The sequence below is a fragment of the Neoarius graeffei genome, chromosome 24 (genome assembly GCF_027579695.1).
Source record: "Neoarius graeffei isolate fNeoGra1 chromosome 24, fNeoGra1.pri, whole genome shotgun sequence".
In the NCBI taxonomy this organism is placed as follows: Eukaryota; Metazoa; Chordata; class Actinopteri; order Siluriformes; family Ariidae; genus Neoarius; species Neoarius graeffei.
In genome coordinates this window covers 48,559,319-48,578,315 of record NC_083592.1, presented here as the reverse complement: position 1 = coordinate 48,578,315, position 18,997 = coordinate 48,559,319, and the positions used below count along the sequence as shown (strand labels likewise).

Genomic DNA, 18,997 nt, shown 5'->3' with positions numbered 1-18,997 from the left:
TCAAGGCCTAAAAACATCTTAAATTGTTTGGAATGACTGGAATTTTCGAAATGGAGGTATTAAATTTAATATTGGACCAAACGAGTGAAATGTCTCCATCCGGTTTGGGGTATTTTTTTAACCGTAATTTTAAAAGTGACCGGCGTACCTTTTGGGGGCAGCATTGGTTCTGTGCGTTCTGTGCATTCCGTAGATCAAGAGCTAACGTTAGGAGGCTACTGGAGGAAGTGTGGTGTGGTGTGATGGTTGTGAAGAGTGAGAGATACGCAGGTAGCTTACGTGGGCGCTAGAAAGCGTTGATAATTATGGGAAGATGTCTGCTTAACGACAAGTGGTTGGGGGATGACAAATAGCCCCAAAATTAGGAGAAGAGTCGTTTGCGATAAAAAGCGCTGGATCGCACAAATGTGTTTAAAGACGATAACGCAGCGCTGGGGACACGGCGGACTGGGAAACTGGTTTTTCACGGACACGAGGCGCGCACGCGCGTGTTAGAGGTCAAGCACTCCGGAGTGAAACGCAGGGGGGTTCGCACATGCGCACAAGAGTCAGGTGGAAAATGGGACTTATAGGACATAATACTACTACTAATAATGATTAGCATCTTTTTTTTTTACATAATTAACATTGTTTATTGTACTAAATTTAATATAAACATATAAACAACCGGGGCGACACGGTGGTGTAGTGGTTAGCGCTGTCGCCTCACAGCAAGAAGGTCCTGGGTTCGAGCCCCGGGGCCGGCGAGGGCCTTTCTGTGCGGAGTTTGCATGTTCTCCCCGTGTCCGCGTGGATTTCCTCCGGGTGCTCCGGTTTCCCCCACAGTCCAAAGACATGCAGGTTAGGTTAACTGGAGACTCTAAATTGACCGTAGGTGTGAATGGTTGTCTGTGTCTATGGCTACGTTTACATTACGTCGAATCAGCGGATCATCAGATTAACGTTCTTAAAACGATTCGCGTTTACACTAAAACCGTTAGCCGTGCACACAGCAACACCAATACACGGATACGCTCGGCTCCGCAGGCATCCTGCGCTCCAAATCACTCCGCCCTGAACAGCGAGTGCCCTCTGGAGGGTGCGCACTCCGGCCCTGCGCAGCTCACACAGCGCACGAGTGAAGTGCACAAGCCACGATTCGGGACTGAGCCGCTGTGTGTGTGATCCCAGTGCATATCACTTACTACTTGCAAGTGGAAGGATGGCAAGCCTAAAGACAATCATAACTACACAAAGGGCAGTATTTGCATCAGTATTTGCAGTATTTTCATACTTTTATACTCTTTAATGAAAGGTGATACAAGGCGGAAGTCCGCGCCGTTTTTCAGCAGTCGCGTCACATGACCAACGCCAGCGAATCAGGAAGGTGGATGTCACAGTGACGTTGTCCAATGAGGACACCAGCTAGAGCTCAGCACAGCGTATTCGCGTATCTCAATGTTTACACAGCACCGGACCAGATACGATCTAGATTGAATACGTGGACGCTGGCGGATTCCCGTTTCCCAGCTTTTCCAGGTGGTTTAATGTAAACAGACAGTGCATCCGCGAAGAAAACGAGACAGATACGGTCTAATGTAAACGTAGCCTAAGTGTCAGCCCTGTGATGACCTGGCGACTTGTCCAGGGTGTACCCCGCCTTTCGCCCATAGTCAGCTGGGATAGGCTCCAGCTTGCCTGCGACCCTGGAGAAGGATAAAAGCGGCTAGAGATAATGAGATGAGATGAGATATAAACAACCTTTATTTCAAAACTCAATTAAAAAGAACTCCAGAAAATACAATAATTCTAAATATAGTACAATATAAATAATTTGTACAAAAAGTTTTTTAGTTTTATTACTTATCATCTACAACAGTGTTTTTAATATAATAATAAGAATAATATTAACAACCACTAATAATAATTAGTAGTAGTAGTAATTATTATTGATTATTAATCATTACTACTTATGAATTAGTGATTAATAAGTACTAAGGATTATTAAATGTTATAAAATTAAGTTATTAAAAATTATTACAAATAATTATTAAAAAGTAGTAATTGGTAGAATACAAACAAATACTCATGGATTATAGATAATTTTTTTAAATAGTAAACATTGATATAAAATAACTGTACTACTACTACTAATAAAAAATAATAATACTAGTAATACTTGTTGTTAATATTATAACAATTGTACTGATAATAATAATATCAATGTTCACTATTAAAAACAAATTATTATCTATAATCCATGAATAATTGTTTGTATCACTACTACTAATAATAATAATTACTACTTTTTTAATAATAATTTTAACTCATAACTCAATTTTATAGCATTTTAATAATCACTACTTATTAATTATTAGTATAATTAAGTAGTAGTTGATAATAATAATTACTAATTAATTATTAAATTACATTTTGATAATCACTGCTTATTAATGAAGTAGTAATTAATAATACTGAATTATAATAATTGCTACTCTATTAATTATTAATATAGCTAATAAGTAGTGATTATTAAAATGTTATAAAATTGAGTTAATTCTTTTAAATTATTATTAAAAAAGTAGTTATTATTATTATTAGTAGTAGTAGTAGTAGTAATACAAACAATTATTCATGGATTATAGATAATAATTGATTATTTTTGAATAATGAACAGTGATATAACAGTTGCACTGATGATAATTAGTTTACAGTCATTACAACACATTGATTAATATTGACAATAATGGTTATGAAAGGTGACAGTTGTTTTTCTGTGTTTAATGTAACGCTCTGATGATTGTATGACTGCATAAACAGGTTTATGTTGTTACCTGCTATAATGCAGAAGATACTCGAGAACTTCCTCAGCCAGCTGTGTACTGTACGACACTCAGACCGATTTTGCTGTCGGACACAAAATCACACATCATCAAAGATAATCTTTGTAGCTCTAGCCTTTAGCCTAGCATGTAGCCCGGCTCTCTTACCGTGCCTCTGTTTTGGGTGCGTGGATCGTCGGCCGTTTCACCTACTCGAGTCTGGTGATGATGCGGCCTGCCAGATGGTGTCGGTGTAGCTTCGGTCGGTGTCAGCGATGAGAAGAAAGCTACAGTCCAGAAGGACTGGACTAGGCCCGTGGTGAATTTTATCAATGTCCAGAAGTGTGTTTTTGCTGTAGGTGATCCTAGTGTACAAGCACTGAGCATTTGTCACAATCAAAATTACTAAAATAAACAATAAAGACAATCGGTGTCGGGAGTGCGTCGCAAACATGTTCGCCACGGGGGGCGCCATTTTGGAAAAAAAAATTCACATTCACACCTACGGTCAATTTAGAGTCACCAATTAGCCTAACTTGCATGTCTTTGGACTGTTGGGGAAACTGGAGCACCCGGAGGAAACCCACGCAGACATGGGGAGAACATGCAAATTACACACAGAAGGGCCGCCACTGGGCTCGAACCCAGGACCTTCTTGCTGTGAAGCGACAGTGCTAACCACTACACCACCGTGCCACCCGGTCGAAAAACTCAAGCACACTCCGTTATCGTCTGTTCTGTTAATGGATTGCCCAGTTTAACAACAACAGAGTTGACGACGACTAACAGAGTCAGCACTTAAAATGTACCCGCAATTATAGAATGGGCCCCAACTTGAGGTATGATTTTTTTTTTTTTTTTACCCAGAAACCAACATCCCGAGCCAAAACAAAATGCTAACCACAAATCCACATTTCAGTGCCTTGATTCCAGTTGTTTCTGTGAATTGCAGTGATCTATTTGGATCTCTTTTCTTTAAAAATAAAATAAACTACAAAATTTGTAATGAAAAGAAAGTAGGACAATTAAATGTCATTTAAAGTAAAGTGTATAAAATGCTGTAAAAAATAATTACAAGTTTCAGGGTTCTCCAGAGAATCTGAAGTAGCCGGCTTAAAAAAAAAAAGTAGTAGGCAGCTCTGGAATTTGCAGCAGCAAAGGCGCGGTAATGCTAGGGGGGTCTGGGTGCATGTTCGCCCCCCCAATAACATTTTGAAATTTACATGCCTTCTGGTGCGTTCTCAGTTAATAAATTACTGACCATTTCCCTGTAAATACTTGCAAAATATGTATGAAATTTCCCTCCAGATGTCTGGCGTGCTTGGCTTTCTCAGTTACCCTCTGCAGTATGCTGCCTGACTCTGTAGCATAAAGTAAAGCGCTACGGTGTGGTCATGTGGTCCGGCTCAGCTAATCAGAGCATGAGAATTGATCAACAAATATGGAGTTGCTTCCAGTCACGTTATCCAGCTTTTTTTTTTTCCAGCTTTATTTATAAAGCACTTTAAAAACAACCAGAAGGTACCAAAGTGCTGTACATGATACAGTGATAAATATAAGATAAATTAAAAGACATAAAACATCAATAAAAACAGATATATAATCAGACAAAACAATAAAATAACATAAAACAATAAAATAAAATCAACATCGTACAGGGTGTCAAAGGCCATGGAAAAGAGATGGGTCTTAAGAAGGGATTTAAAAACAGACAAGGAAGACGCCTGTCTAATGTGCAGAGGCAGATCGTTCCACATTTTAAGGGCTGCCACAGCAAAAGCACGATCCCCTCTGGGCTTGCGCTTAGTTTTTGGCACCCTCAGGAGCAGCTGATCAGCTGACCTGAGAGAGCAGGTGGGTATTATGGGTGCAGCAATTCAGAAAGGTAGGGAGGGGCGAGACCATTGAGAGATTTAAAAGCAAATAAAAGCATTTTAAAATGAATCCTAAAATGTATGGGTAACCAGTGGAGTGAGGCTAAAATGGGGGAAATGTGGTCATGTTTGCGTATGCCAGTTAAAAGACCTGCAGCAGCATTTTGTACCATCTGGAGACGGCTGATGGAGGACCCACTGACCCCCACATAAAGTGCACTGCAGTAATCCAGCCGTGTGGTGACAAAGGCGTGGATTACTGTCTCAAAGTGCTGCTTTGAAAGAATTGGCTTTATTTTGGCTAGCTGCCTCAGTTGGTAAAAACTTGACTTCACAACTGTCTTGATCTGATTGTCAAGTCTGAGGTCAGAGTCCACCTTAACTCCCAAGTTAGTGATGTTGGATTTTAGGTATTGAGCCAAGGAACCTAGATCTAGACAGAGGGTCTCAGAGCTGCCACCAAAAACAATCACTTCTGTCTTCTTTTCGTAAAAATTTAGAGCCATCCAGGCCTTTATGTTGTCAAGACATTCAAGTAAGGGTCTTACAGAGAATGCTTGATTCTTTTTAAGAGGCACATAGACCTGAGTGTCATCCGCATAACAATGAAATGAAATACCATGCTTCCTAAGTACGGAACCAAGCGGGAGCAGGTACAAAGAAAAGAGAAGAGGGCCTAGGACTGAGCCCTGCAGACCTCATGGACCGAATCAAAGACAATTTCTTGGTGGAATAATTGGATTTGCAGCAAATTATGGGCAGCAGAGATGCTCTAAATTGCTTGAACATCGAAAGGCAAGGGTTTTTTTTCTGGGATTGAGTAGCCGGTGCAGACCGTCTGTGTTGGCAGAGAAAACTGCCAGTCGCCGGCACTTGTGGACATCTCTGAGGTTTTGAGTGCAATTATAAGCATAAGAAAAGAGAAATGTTTTGAAGCTAGATTTAAAAATTGCTACATTTCAGGCACATCTAAGGTCTTCTGGTAGTTTATTCCACTTTCTGGCAGTGTGGAGACGAAATGCTGCTTCAGCATATTTAGTCTGGACTCTGGGCTCTGTTAGCTGGCATAATCTAAGAGCCATAAGCCAGTGTAAATATTTTAGGTTTAGATTAATGTGCTTTGTTCTCGTGGTCCTGGATAAAGCTCTAGCAGCAGCATTCTCAAAGAGCAGCAGCTGTTTCATATCTTTTTGTTTTCAGAAGTCCCTCTTAAGAGACCATTACAATAGTCCACCCTACTTGAAATAAATGGATGAGCTTCTCTTGGTCTTTTTGGGACCCTAACCCTGTGTCCGAAATCACTTCCTATTCACTATATAGTGGACTATATAGCGAGTTTGCCATTTTGTAGTGCTGTTCGAATGTATAGTGAGAATTATTACACCCTATATAGTGCACTCAAAGTATCCCACAATTCATCATGAAAAGTATTGTACAACCGATGGTCACTAATCAAGCAATATATCCCATCATGCATTGCGGTCGCGCTGAAAGAAATCAAATCAAAAGTCTCAAATTTGATTGAATAAAAGGCAGCGGCAAAGAAGAAAGAAAGTATTCGGCCGTGATTTAAAAGAACTGAAAGGTGCAGCAGACACAAAGTACTTTGTATTGATTAATATGGGAAATACGCTCAATATAATATGGATTTATCACAAAAATACATGCATATGTTTATTATTTTGAAAACCCACCAGCCGACTGATCTGGCACGTTTTAATTGTACGACAGTAATGACGTAAATAACAGCGTGACGTAATAGTGTCCAAAAGCGTTTTTTCATTTCATCAATGAGCTCACTATATAGTCCTCTATATAATAATGCCCTATATAGTGAGTAGGGAGTAGTGAACGAGTGAGCGATTTCGGACACAGGGCAAACCTTTGATTCTGGATATATTTTTAAGATTACAGGATGCTGTTTTGGGAATTGCTTTGATATGGCTAGTAAAGGAAAGATCTAAGTCTACTAGAACACCAAGATTACGAACTTAATCTGTAGCTTTTATAGCCCGAGATTCGAAGTGTTTACTAATATTAATTTTTTTTTTATTGCCAGACACCATACTTTCTGTTTTGTCCTTATTTAATTGTAGAAAATCTTGGCTCATCCAATTATTTATTTGCTCTAAACATTTGACACGATGAGTCTTTTGGGCTGTAGTCATCTGGTGAGAGGGCCAGATATATCTGAGTATCATCTGCATAACTATGGTCAAAAAAAGTCAAAGTCCTTCCCATGCCAGGACCAGGTCTTCCCAGGCAGTCTCCTGTCCCAGTACTAACCAGGCCCTTAAGGCACATTGGGCAGCACCGATCTCCACTTCTATTGAGGTATTTCACTCACGTGACCAAGTCATGTGACACTGCCATTTTGGACGGCACGGCTCGAATCAGTTTGAATGCGAGGAAGGCGACAAACGAAAAACATAAAAGAAAAAGGAGCGAGATGCAGAAAACACCTTCACTATCCAGCGACGTAGGGCATTTACAGGGCGAGCAGAGGGAGAGGTATTTGCAAAAATTGAGGTTAGCAGGCTTAGAGAACGACGTTTACCTGCTTCCACCAGGATTGTTCACTGACAGCTAAGATTTGTTCACATTTTCATTTACTTTCGGTCCTCAGGATAAACAAAATGTTATTAAACGTCATTGAAATAACTTCTTAGTCTGTTGAGACATGGCCCGTTATAAGTTTTTCCTTTACTGTATTTACTAGTTTACTGAGCGCGCTCCGGGGCGGGCTGGCTGGCTGGCTAGCTAGCGCTCCGGGGCTAGCTAGCGCTCCGGGGCCGGCTGGCTAGCGCTCCGGAGCCGGCTGGCTGGCTGGCTAGCGCTCCGGGGCCGGCAGGCTGGCGCTCCGGAGCTGGCAGGCTGGCGCTCCGGAGCCGGCTGGCTGGCTAGCGCTCCGGGGCCGGCAGGCTAGCGCTCCGGGGCCGGCAGGCTAGCGCTCCGGGGCCGGCAGGCTAGCGCTCCGGGGCCGGCTGGCTGGCTAGCTAGCTAGCGCTCCGGGGCCGGCTGGCTGGCTAGCTAGCTAGCGCTCCGGGGCTGGCTGGCTGGCTAGCTAGCTAGCGCTCCGGGGCCGGCTGGCTGGCTAGCTAGCTAGCGCTCCGGGGTCAGCTGGCTGGCTAGCTAGCTAGCGCTCCGGGGCCGGCTGGCTCAGTAAACTAGTAAATCCAGTAAAGGAAAAACTTGAGACTGAAAGGTTTTAACAGTCATCCAAATGACTGAACGTAAACATTGCTACAGTAACATACCAGCTACTGTTGTTGACATTAGCTAGCTTGCCGTCCAAAATGGTGGACACCGGGGCGTCACGTGACCCTGTGACGTCAGGTGAAATACCTCAATAGCCTTCGGTCTCTCGTCTATACAGCTAGGGTTACAGTGGAGGGCTGGTCCTCTGGTAATCGCAAGAGTTTGACTCCCCACTCGCATCTGTATTGCAGCATGCCTTGCCAAACAGCAGTAGATACCATTTTTATGATGGTCTTGGTATGACCCGACCGTGAGTAGAACTCATGATCTCCCCATCAAGAAGTGGGCACGCTACCCACTAGGCTAGCATAACTATGATCCATCCATCCATTATCTGTAGCCGCTTATCCTGTTCTACAGGGTCGCAGGCATGCTGGAGCCTGTCCCAGCTGACTATGGGCGAGAGGTGGGCTACACCCTGGACAAGTCGCCAGATCATCGCAGAACTGACACAGAGATAAACAACCATTCACACTCACATTCACACCTATGGTCAATTTAGAGCCATCAATTAGCCTAACCTACATGTCTTTGGACTGTGGGGGAAACCAGAGCACTCGGAGGAAACCCACGCAGACACGGGGAGAACATGCAAACTCCGCACAGAAAGGCCCTCGCCAGCTGCTGGGCTCAAACCCAGGACCTTCTTGCTGTGAAATGACAGTGCTAACCACTACACCAACATGCCACCTCATAACTATGATGGTTAATTTTTTTTTCTGTAGAATTTGGCCCAATGGCAGCATGTAAAGATTGAACAGGAGAGGTCCGAAGACTGATCCCTGGGGGATCCCGCTTTTATAGCCACTCTATCTATTCATAACTACCAATGGTGAGAAAGTAGCTCCGGTCTTTTAAATAAGACTTGAAACAATTAAAGACTGCCCCTAAACATCCAACTCAGTTTTCCAACCTGTCCAGTAGTATATTATAATCAATGGCGTCAAATGCAGCACCAAAGTCTAATAAAACCAAAACTGATATTTTATCTAAATCAGCATGTCATTGAATACTTTTATGAGAGCTGTCTCAGTACTGCAGTGAGGCCGGAAGCCTGATTGCAACTTGTCAAAATGACCGCTTAAGTTCAGGAAATTGCTAAGTTGATTACAAACAACCTTCTCCATAAGCTTAGCTATAAAAGGAAGATTTGAGATAGGTCTATAGTTATTTAACACAGAAGCAGCCAGTGTTCTCTTTTTTTTTTAAGTTGAAGCTTTATTTAACTGACAAAAGCACAAAGAAAAGATTTTCAGTAGTTTTACTGACCAACTTAATTGTATTTTGTGAATGTGAAGTTAGAATTTGATGCCTGCAACACACTCAAAAAAAAGCTGGGACGGAGGCAAAATAAGACTGAGGCCAAGTTTACATTAGACCGTATCTGTCTCGTTTTCTTTGCGGATGCACTGTCCGTTTACATTAAAACGCCTGGAAACGCCGGGAAACGGGAATCCGCCAGGGTCCACGTATTCAATCCAGATCGTGTCAGCTCCGGTGCTGTGTAAACATTGAGAATACGCGGATACGCTGTGCTGAGCTCTAGCTGGCGTCGTTATTGGACAACGTCACTGTGACATCCACCTTCCTGATTCGCTGGCGTTGGTCATGTGACGCGACTGCTGAAAAACGGCGCGGACTTCCGCCTTGTATCACCTTTCATTAAAGAGTATAAAAGTATGAAAATACTGCAAATACTGATGCAAATACTGCCCATTGTGTAGTTATGATTGTCTTTAGGCTTGCCATCCTTCCACTTGCAAGTGGTAAGTGACGCGCATGCCCGACATGCACTGAGATCACACACGCAGCGGCTCAGTCCCAAATCACTGCTCGTGCGCTCCACTCGCGCGCTCTGTGAGCTGTGCAGGGCCGGAGTGCGCACCCTCCAGAGGGCACTCGCTGTTCAGGGCGGAGTGATTTGGAGCGCAGGATGCCTGCGGAGCCGAGCGTATCCGTGTATTGGCGTTGCTGTGTGCACGCGAATCGTGTATTGGCATTGCTGTGTGCACACTAATCGTTTTAAAAACGTTAATCTGATGATCCGCTGATACGGTCTAATGTAAACCCCACCTGAAAAGTTTACAAGATATTCAAGTAGCACCATTTTGGAAGATTCCACAATAAGCAGGTGAACTGGTTACATGACTGGGTATAAAAGGAGCATGCACAAAAGGCTCAGTCTTTGTGAGCAAGGATGGGTCGTGGCTCACTCTTTTGTGCCAAAATTCATGAGAGAATTGTTTAATTCAAAAAGATATTTCTCAATGCAAGATTGCAGAGAATGTAGGTCTTTCAAAATCTACAATACATAATATTGCACAAAGATTGAGGGAATTCAGAGACATCTCAGTGTGTAAAGGGCAAGATCACAAACCACTCTTGAATGTGCATGACATTTTAGCCCTCAAGCAGCACTGCCTGAGAAACCGTCATGCTAACATGACAAATATGATCACATGGGCTTGGGAGTGCTTCAGAAAACCGTTGTCACTTAACACAGTCTGCTGCTGTACAAGAAATGCAACCTGAAACTATATTACGAAAGAAGAAAGTCATTCATCAGTTCTATGCAGAAACACATCTGATATCTCTGAGTCCAAACTCATCTCAGATGGACCAAAAGACAGTGGAAACATGTGCTGTGGTCAGATGGGTCCACATTTCAGCTTGTGTTTTGGGAAAACTGGATGTCGAGTTCTCAGTGCCAAAGATGAACATGACCATCAAGTTTGTTATCAGGGAAAGGTGCAAAAATCTGTGATGGTATGGAGGGTATCAGTGCCAACAGTATGGGTGAGTTACATGTGTATGAAGGTACCATTGATGTATTTGGATTTTAGAGAGACATATTCATCAAGGCGACATCTCTACCCAGGAAATCCATGCTTATTTCAGCAGGACAATGTCAGGCCTCATTGTGCACGGGCTACAATAGTGTGGCTTCGTAGACACAGAGTGAGTGTGCTTGACTGGCCTGCTGCCAGTCCAGATCTGTCTCCTATTGAGAATGTATGGTGCATCATGAAGAGAAGACTTAGACAACAGTGACCAAAGACTGTTGATCAGCTGAAGTCTTGTATCAAGGAAGAATAGACAAAAATTCCAATTGCAAAACTAACAGTTGGGATCCTCAGATCCCATACGATTAAAACTATTCAAGATTCAAGAGAGCTTTATTGTCAATACCTCCATACACAAGTATACACTGCATCGAAATATCGTTTCCCTCAGGCTCCCCATGGTGCATTAATAGAGAAATAGAAAGATTAAAAAAACAAAAAACAAGGTGTATAAATAACTATCTATAGCTATCGAAGTAAACATTTAGCTATCTAAACATATAGCTGTTTAAGTACAATAAACAACATAGATGATAAGACAAAGACAGGTGCAAAGTGGCAATTATGCATTTGTGTGCACGTGTCTAAATGTTCATTTCAGTGCAAATACAAAAGAATGCAGTTCAGTTTGAAGAGTTCAGGTTTTACCAGGATATTACAAGACAAGACAAATGCATTCGAGCACATTTGACAAGTAACAACCTTCTAAGCATGAACTTTCATGTCTTCGAGCTTTTAACACTTTATCATCATACGAATGCGAAGTGAGCATTGTGCATGTATACGTTGCAGGTTAAATCCGGTCTTAGGTTAAACCTGTATTCAACCTAGGTAGAATTGGTGAACCACATTTTACCTAGGTAAAATGTGTATTCAGCCTAGGTTCAACTATCTGAAAAGGGATTTTTTTTAATGGGGTGTCATAAAAAAAATAGGGGCATGTTTTGTTTTGGGTTTTTTTGGGGGGGGGTTGAAATTTAAAAAATAATAATAATAAAAAAGAAGAAAATGGAAATGTTTGTATTCTCTCACACGTGCGCTCTCTCCTCTTTCTACCCACTAACCTCCCCTCTCTGGTCCTCAACACCTGGGCTCCCTTCCCTTGACGTCGTACCTTCTCAACTACCTCTCTACAAACCACAATGAAATAAAGAATTTTTATTGTATTCACCAGGATTTTAACTCACACCCTCCCCGATCTGTAGTCCAGTGTTTACCACTACACTACGCACGTTAACATTGCAAATGCTCCCATACTTCTTTGTATTTTTACTAACATTTGGTCCCAGATTCGCCTCACTCAATATCTTTAGAGGGTACCAGGCCCCCAACAAAAAGCTAACCCAAACCCTAACAAAAAGCTAACCCAAACCCTACAATGAAACTAACCCAAACCCCAACAAAAAGCTAACCCAAACCCTAAAATTAAACTAACCCAATCCCCAACAAAAAGCTAACCCAAACCCTACAATGAAACTAACCCAAACCCCAACAAAAAGCTAACCTAAACCCCAACAAAAAGCTAACCCAAACCCTAAAATAAAACTAACCCAAACCCTAACAAAAAACTAACCCAAACCTAACAAAAAGCTAACCCAAACCCTAAAATAAAACTAACCCAAACCCTAACAAAAAACTAACCCAAACCCTAAAATAAAACTAACCCAAACCCTAAAATAAAACTAACCCAAATCCCAACAAAAAGCTAACCCAAACACAGAGACTTTAAATCCTTTTCTTTGGATTTGATTTTATAACCCTAAATTTTTTTACCCATCAAAGCTAAACAAGTGTTTTATCTCGCTAATAACTTTTATTGCCATTTTTGCAGCCTGTTGATGAACTGCGCTCTGTGGTATTTGAGATCCTTAAGAAGAAAGAAGCAAAAGGTAAAAAAAAATTAAGAAAGAAACTGGTTCTTCCTTTTCTGGAATTTTTTCCAGTTTATTTTTTAAGTTGTATATGTTCGAATCCCAGAAAGTAATCTTCGTGTCTTACACCATGTGATTTTTTTTCTCTAATGCACCAATATAGAGTTTAATCATCTTACCAGTATGTTTTGTTTCATCTTCAGAGAGAGAGAATGATGGAGGCAGTGATGGAGAATACAGTTCCAACGTTTGCACCCCTAAACCTGTCGGTGCACTGATCCGTGGAGAGAAAAGAGACTCATCTGTCATCAAATACAAGATCACAACTACTCCTGGGTATATTCTCATTCTTCATTGAATTCATAGGTGTAACTTTGTTTTGAAACATGAAAACGAGATGTTGTATTTTACATCTAGTTTTATACTTTTTGTATATTTTTATATTCTAGTTTTTATGATATTTTTCAATACGAGAAGATAAACTTCATATCATTGTACCGTCATGCAAAGTTCTATATATTATATGGACACATCCACAAAAGAAACAAGTTAATCAAAAGAATTTTAACTTTGATCCAGTTCACCATTTTGACAACACGCAGGAAAACACTGGGAGTGACATCATTGGAGTGAAATATCGGGAATTATTATACATATAGGACACTTTTTTCAATGGAATAAAAACGTGTTCTATTCCCTTCTAGTGGGTTTCATTCATTTGGTTTGTTAGCATGCAATTTTTTTAGCATATCGCTTATCCTACGTGTATTATGTCACTCTACCCAATGGAGAATGAGCGTTGAATATGATTTATGATATTACATGGTTGTCAAAACAACATGATGTCACATGTCGGAGGCGTAAATCTTCTGCGCTAGCAAGCGACTGGACAATTTCCAGGGACGGATCCAGCCCAAGAATCTGACAGATGCACGTTTGCAGAAATATTTTCACTTATTTTACCAGATCGCTATGGATTTTCACAGGGGCGTAGAGCATGTCAAACCCTTTCCGAAGAGGGCAGCCATGACCTGCTATGACCGCAGCTCGGCCCACTATTTGCCTCCGAAATCCTGTGGGAGCGCAACTCACCGAAAACTTTAATATGAGCTCTGGCTCCAGCCACACATGCATGCAGGGATTTAACAATTCATAACTTGGTCACCAAAAGCCCGAGCCCCGTCAAACTTTACAGGCATCTCCCTCTCCCCAAGACCTTTCGAAACAGCCCAGGCACGGCCCGCTATTCACGGTGAATTTTGACCTTTTTCTGGAGCATTTTATTGGTTTGACTTAGATTTTTTTTTGGCTCAGGTCACGCTATACAAAGCATCATGAGAATACATGTAGTTAAGTCAGGTAAGCATCACTGCTCATCACAGGTGGTCGGATCCTGAACCATTGGTCTGTTGGTTGAGCGTAGTTATAACCCATGTAGCCGGCTAGCGGTAACATAAACAAACGCCCCATGACTGATGCCAAGTGATGCACGTATATTTCTGACCGATGCTCGTGCATCAGTTGCATCGGTCTGGATCCGTAAACAAACATGATGGCCAGGTTTGCTTCATTAAATACGGAAGATTTTGAGAGAATTTTGAAAGAAAAAGACGCGTTGAACACCTGAAAGGAATGTGTATGTATAATAATTATGATATTGGCTGGCTTTTTTTTTAATGATATATCAGATATATTCCATTCAGCTACTCGTCTTCGACTCATTCAGTATCATGCTAGCTGAATGGAATATATCTGATATACCATGAAAAAAAGCCAGCCAATATTATTTAAACATGTCACTCAGATCCGTGATGTATTTCACATGGAAAATGCAAAATTTTCAACACGAGAAGATAAACTTCATATCTTCAAGTCAACGTGTGATTCCCTTTTTATTACATCGACACATTCACAAACAAAAAGTACTGAAATTTATCAAAACAGTTCATCGATTTCCTCACGAGTGACATATATAGAGACTTATGTTTATGAGGTTTTGGTTCTCCATGTCCTGGATGGAGCTCGTATGAAAAATACGAGTGGCGTATTTCCCAATAAATCATTCGTGCCCATATAATATATAGGGATAAAACATTTGGGGGTGTTCTGTTTTCCAATCACAGCACACCGTGATGTTTTATTCTATGAATATCGCCAACTTTCCAATTCCCTTTTGCATTTTTTAAAAATTAAATAAGAATGGCTGAATTATTCAGCACTGTCTGATCAGTCCGAATTGAGTATTCAACAGCGCTGCTGTAGAAGTAGAAGTTGTTTTTTTTTTAAACAAGCTACACTTCCAGAAGTTTGTGTCCAGCATAGACATAAACATGGAAAACTACCAAGAATTAAGAAGTGTTTCAATGTATCTCTCTTGTTTAGTGGGAAAAGGAGCCAGCAGAAGCCAGGGCATGTTAATGGCCATGAAATCCGTTTCTTCACTCCAGTACGTCGTTCCCTCCGTATTGAGAGAACATCCTCCCGTTACCCAGCAGTCCTGCAGGAACATGACCCCTGCGTGACCACTCTTCATGAACTCTTGAGTGAAGGAGAAGGCCAGAGGGAGAGCACACGTACAGCAGAGACTCCAACCTCTCCGCTCTATGTATACCGAGAGAACGAAGCCCTGAAGGAGCGTGTGCACATTCAACTCATTTATGATGATGATGGTGATGATGATGATGCGTCGCAAAGCTCAGACAAAACAAGTGCAGTTCAAACTGGTTTATGATCCTGCATGATGATGAAATCAAAAAAATGATGCCATGATTCTGAGCTTCAGAATGTTTTTTTATTCCACAGCATCATCATTTTCACTGTGTTGTGAAAGTGAGCCATGATTTTCAGTTTGAAAAAAAAAATGTGACTCATAACTTCTTGTTCAGGCTTGTAGTATTCAAAGCAGGGCAGCATGGTGGTGCAGTGGGTAGCACTATTGCCTCACAGCAAGAAAGTTCTGGGTTCGAGCCCAGTGACTGACGGGGGCCTGTCTGTGTATAGTTTGCATGTTCTCCCTGTAGGTTTCCTCTGGGTGCTCTGGTTTCCTCCACAGTCCAAAGATATGCACTTAGGTTAAGTGGCTACTTTAAATTGTGTGTGTGTGTGTGTGTGTGTGTGTGTGTGTGTGTGTGTGTGTGTGTGTGTGTGTGTGTGTGTGAATGGTTGTTTCCCAAGCCTGTAAATAGGATGGTTGTGGTAGGAAGGGCATCCGGTGTAAAACGATGCTCCAATTAATATGACAAGTGGGTGAGTGTTCAAAGCAGGGATGAAGAAGACTTTCCTGATATCTCTAAATCTTTAAGAGACTATTTAACAGTTATTCCATGAAATCAAGTTGTACATGAGCTGATAGCCGACAAGGCGCGTAGCACCGAGTCGGCTATAAGCCATGTACGATCAGATTGAGTGGAATAACTGTTTTATTCTATCCACATTCACTGGATTTTGAGAGACAGAGCATTTATATTTTTACTTTTTGCAAATTCGATAAATAAAAATTTAATACAAAACATCCGACAGAATAATTTCCGCTTAGAATGTACACAAACTGGCGAAATGACAGGAGCGATTTGTGAAAAATGTGATAATAATAATAATTCCTGCAAAATAAAAAATATACATTTTAAAAAAGATGGGCTTTTGTTTTCGAGTAGTTTTTATTTCATCCTCAGTTGCTTCAGGAACGTGCTCCGCCATTTTGTTTTTCTCTACTCACAGTATATGAGCTGATAGCCTAGTAGTAGAGTAGCCAAACAGAGTGCACAATTGCTCATATCCAGTGAATATGGATAGAATAAATGATGATATGCGCTTAAATTGTGGCAAAGAGAAAAGGAGCCAACATGTTTGGGTTTTTTTAACTCATTTACATGCTAATTTGTTACACTGCATGAAATTCTATGCTCTCACAATGTTCTACCCGTTTCATTTGTATTTATTGATGCGGTTTAGTCTTTTCATGGTTTTTATTTTCATTTTAAAATGCATTTTAAGCAGCAGTCACTCTAATTTTTAGTCATTTTAAGATTGCCAATATCACTCAATGTATATAGTAAACATTGTCTTGGGAAGTGGGTACCTTGATAAGGATGTAAAATGATTCATCAGAACATAAAAGACCATATATACCAGTACGATATATCAGTAACCGGTTTTACACCCCTATGTACATGAAATAAACCCAATGCAATATTAGTCACTTGTCAGTTGTTAATACCGAGAGTTTCTCCCAAAGAGAAAACAGAGAGCAGGGTTTGGATTTTTGTGTAGGTGGCTATGATGATGATCTTTTGGTTTTTCTTTTAGTGATGTATTTATAACGTACTTTAACAATAAAATAACTTTTTGTGCTAGTCAGACTGGAGTCATCATTTGTTGATTTTAGTCCATCAGCTGGTTCAGTAAAACACGCTGCCATTTTCTTCTTCTTCTTCAGGGTTTTTTGGTGGTTGGCAAACAAACTTAAAGGTGTATTACCGCCACTGACTGGGCTGGAATGTGGAACAGGAGAAACTGGGGGGGATGGAACTATATTCTTTTAGCTATTTCTGTTTCTTTTAAAGGAGAACTGAAGTCATTTTTAAACTTGCTTTATTTCTTATTTAACATGTTATTCAATTCTGTTTTCGGTTTTAGTAACCTTATATCGTGATTCATATTGGCAACTAATTTCATTTAAATATTATACTTATCAGCCTATTCGGTTTTTAGCCATGTTGAATTTAGTTCGTTTGGTCCATGGCAGGCATCACTTATCTGCACAATCTTCATGAGACTTGTGTGAGACTTCGAAACGTGAAGTGTCAGCCAGGTGTCAGTGCCGCCATTTTGAAAACCTGTTTTCCAAACGAAATATCGCACAAAAACGAGTTTAAATGACGATTACTGCCTACTTTTTTCAAACTTTCCTGATTGCTATCTCATCTCATCTCATCTCATTATCTCTAGCCGCTTTATCCTTCTACAGGGTCGCAGGCAAGCTGGAGCCTATCCCAGCCGACCACGGGCGAAAGGCGGGGTACACCCTGGACAAGTCGCCAGGTCATCACAGGGCTGACACATAGACACAGACAACCATTCACACTCACATTCACACCTACGCTCAATTTAGAGTCACCAGTTAACCTAACCTGCATGTCTTTGGACTGTGGGGGAAACCGGAGCACCCGGAGGAAACCCACGCGGACACGGGGAGAACATGCAAACTCCACACAGAAAGGCCCTCGCCGGCCCCGGGGCTCGAACCCAGGACCTTCTTGCTGTGAGGCGACAGCGCTAACCACTACACCACCGTGCCGCCCCCTGATTGCTATCAAAACAAACAAACTTCCGGCTTGATTACATCAGCATTCAAAAGAGGGTGCGCGCGTCTTTTGACAACGCTGGCAGACGTCGGTCACTTTGATTTCCACTGTATGTTTTACTTCCGTCCTACGATGTCTCGCACAGGTCTCAGTGAATCTCGTTTACGGCCATTGCTTTGACATACAGACTGATATATTGCATAGCATATTTCAAACACTCATAACTTGCTATAGCAGTGACAAAATAGCTATCAAAAATGCATTCCTATATTTAATAAAATGAGATAAATAGAATTTTGATAATAAAAAAAATTTGCCTTCAGTTCCCCTTTAAATACTTGATAAAGTGATATATCTGACTTGATGCGCTCTGCCATTTTGTTTTTCTCTACTCATGGTATATGAGCTGATAGCCTCGTAGTAGAGTAGCTAATCAGAGCACATGATTGCTTATATCCAGTCAATCTGGATAGAATAAATTCACATATTTGCATACCTTTTTAAGGTGTTTGTATATGTTATTTAGTTATATGATGGCGGCATGCAAGGACGCAGCGGCTCTGAGCTCTCGGTTTCGGTGTATAGTTTTCGTAATGGCATGGATGTTTTTGTGTGTAGGAGTGTGTGTGAGTGAGACAAAACAAATCTACACCCCAGCTATGCTGAGGAAGGTGGGATTCTCGTGTTGTGTGGACATTACAACGGATTACCAGCGGCTCCACAACATTCTGCTGGACATAGCGAGATCGTCGGGCACACCCTGGATTGTTGTTGGCCAAAGAGATGCTGGAGGCGGCGCAGAGAGCGGAGGCAGAAGCGGGGCTGCCGGGGCGGCCTACTAGCACGGCTAAGAAAACGGCCCTACAAACCCCCACTACCAAGCATCTTTCTCACAAATGCTAGGTCCATCATCCACAAAACTGACGAACTGGAGGTACCGATGGCACACAACCGGAACATTTGTGACTGCAGTGTGATGATTATCATGGAAACCTGGCTACACCTGCTGTGTATATCCCACCAGATGCTAATGTTAGCACAGTGCTC

General features: G+C 41.4%; 1 protein-coding gene across 1 annotated transcript in view; it reads left to right on the top strand.

Annotated features, from left to right (window-relative positions):
- Positions 1-17,003, top strand: part of ckap2l (cytoskeleton associated protein 2-like) — a 127,725-nt gene extending 110,722 nt beyond the window's left edge. The window contains exons 7-9 of the mRNA XM_060907411.1: positions 12,608-12,665; positions 12,851-12,983; positions 15,030-17,003. Of these exons, the coding sequence (XP_060763394.1) occupies positions 12,608-12,665; positions 12,851-12,983; positions 15,030-15,378 (540 nt within the window). The 3' untranslated portion in view covers positions 15,379-17,003. The remainder of the gene's footprint in view (positions 1-12,607; positions 12,666-12,850; positions 12,984-15,029) is intronic.
- The last annotated feature ends 1,994 nt before the right edge of the window (positions 17,004-18,997 follow it).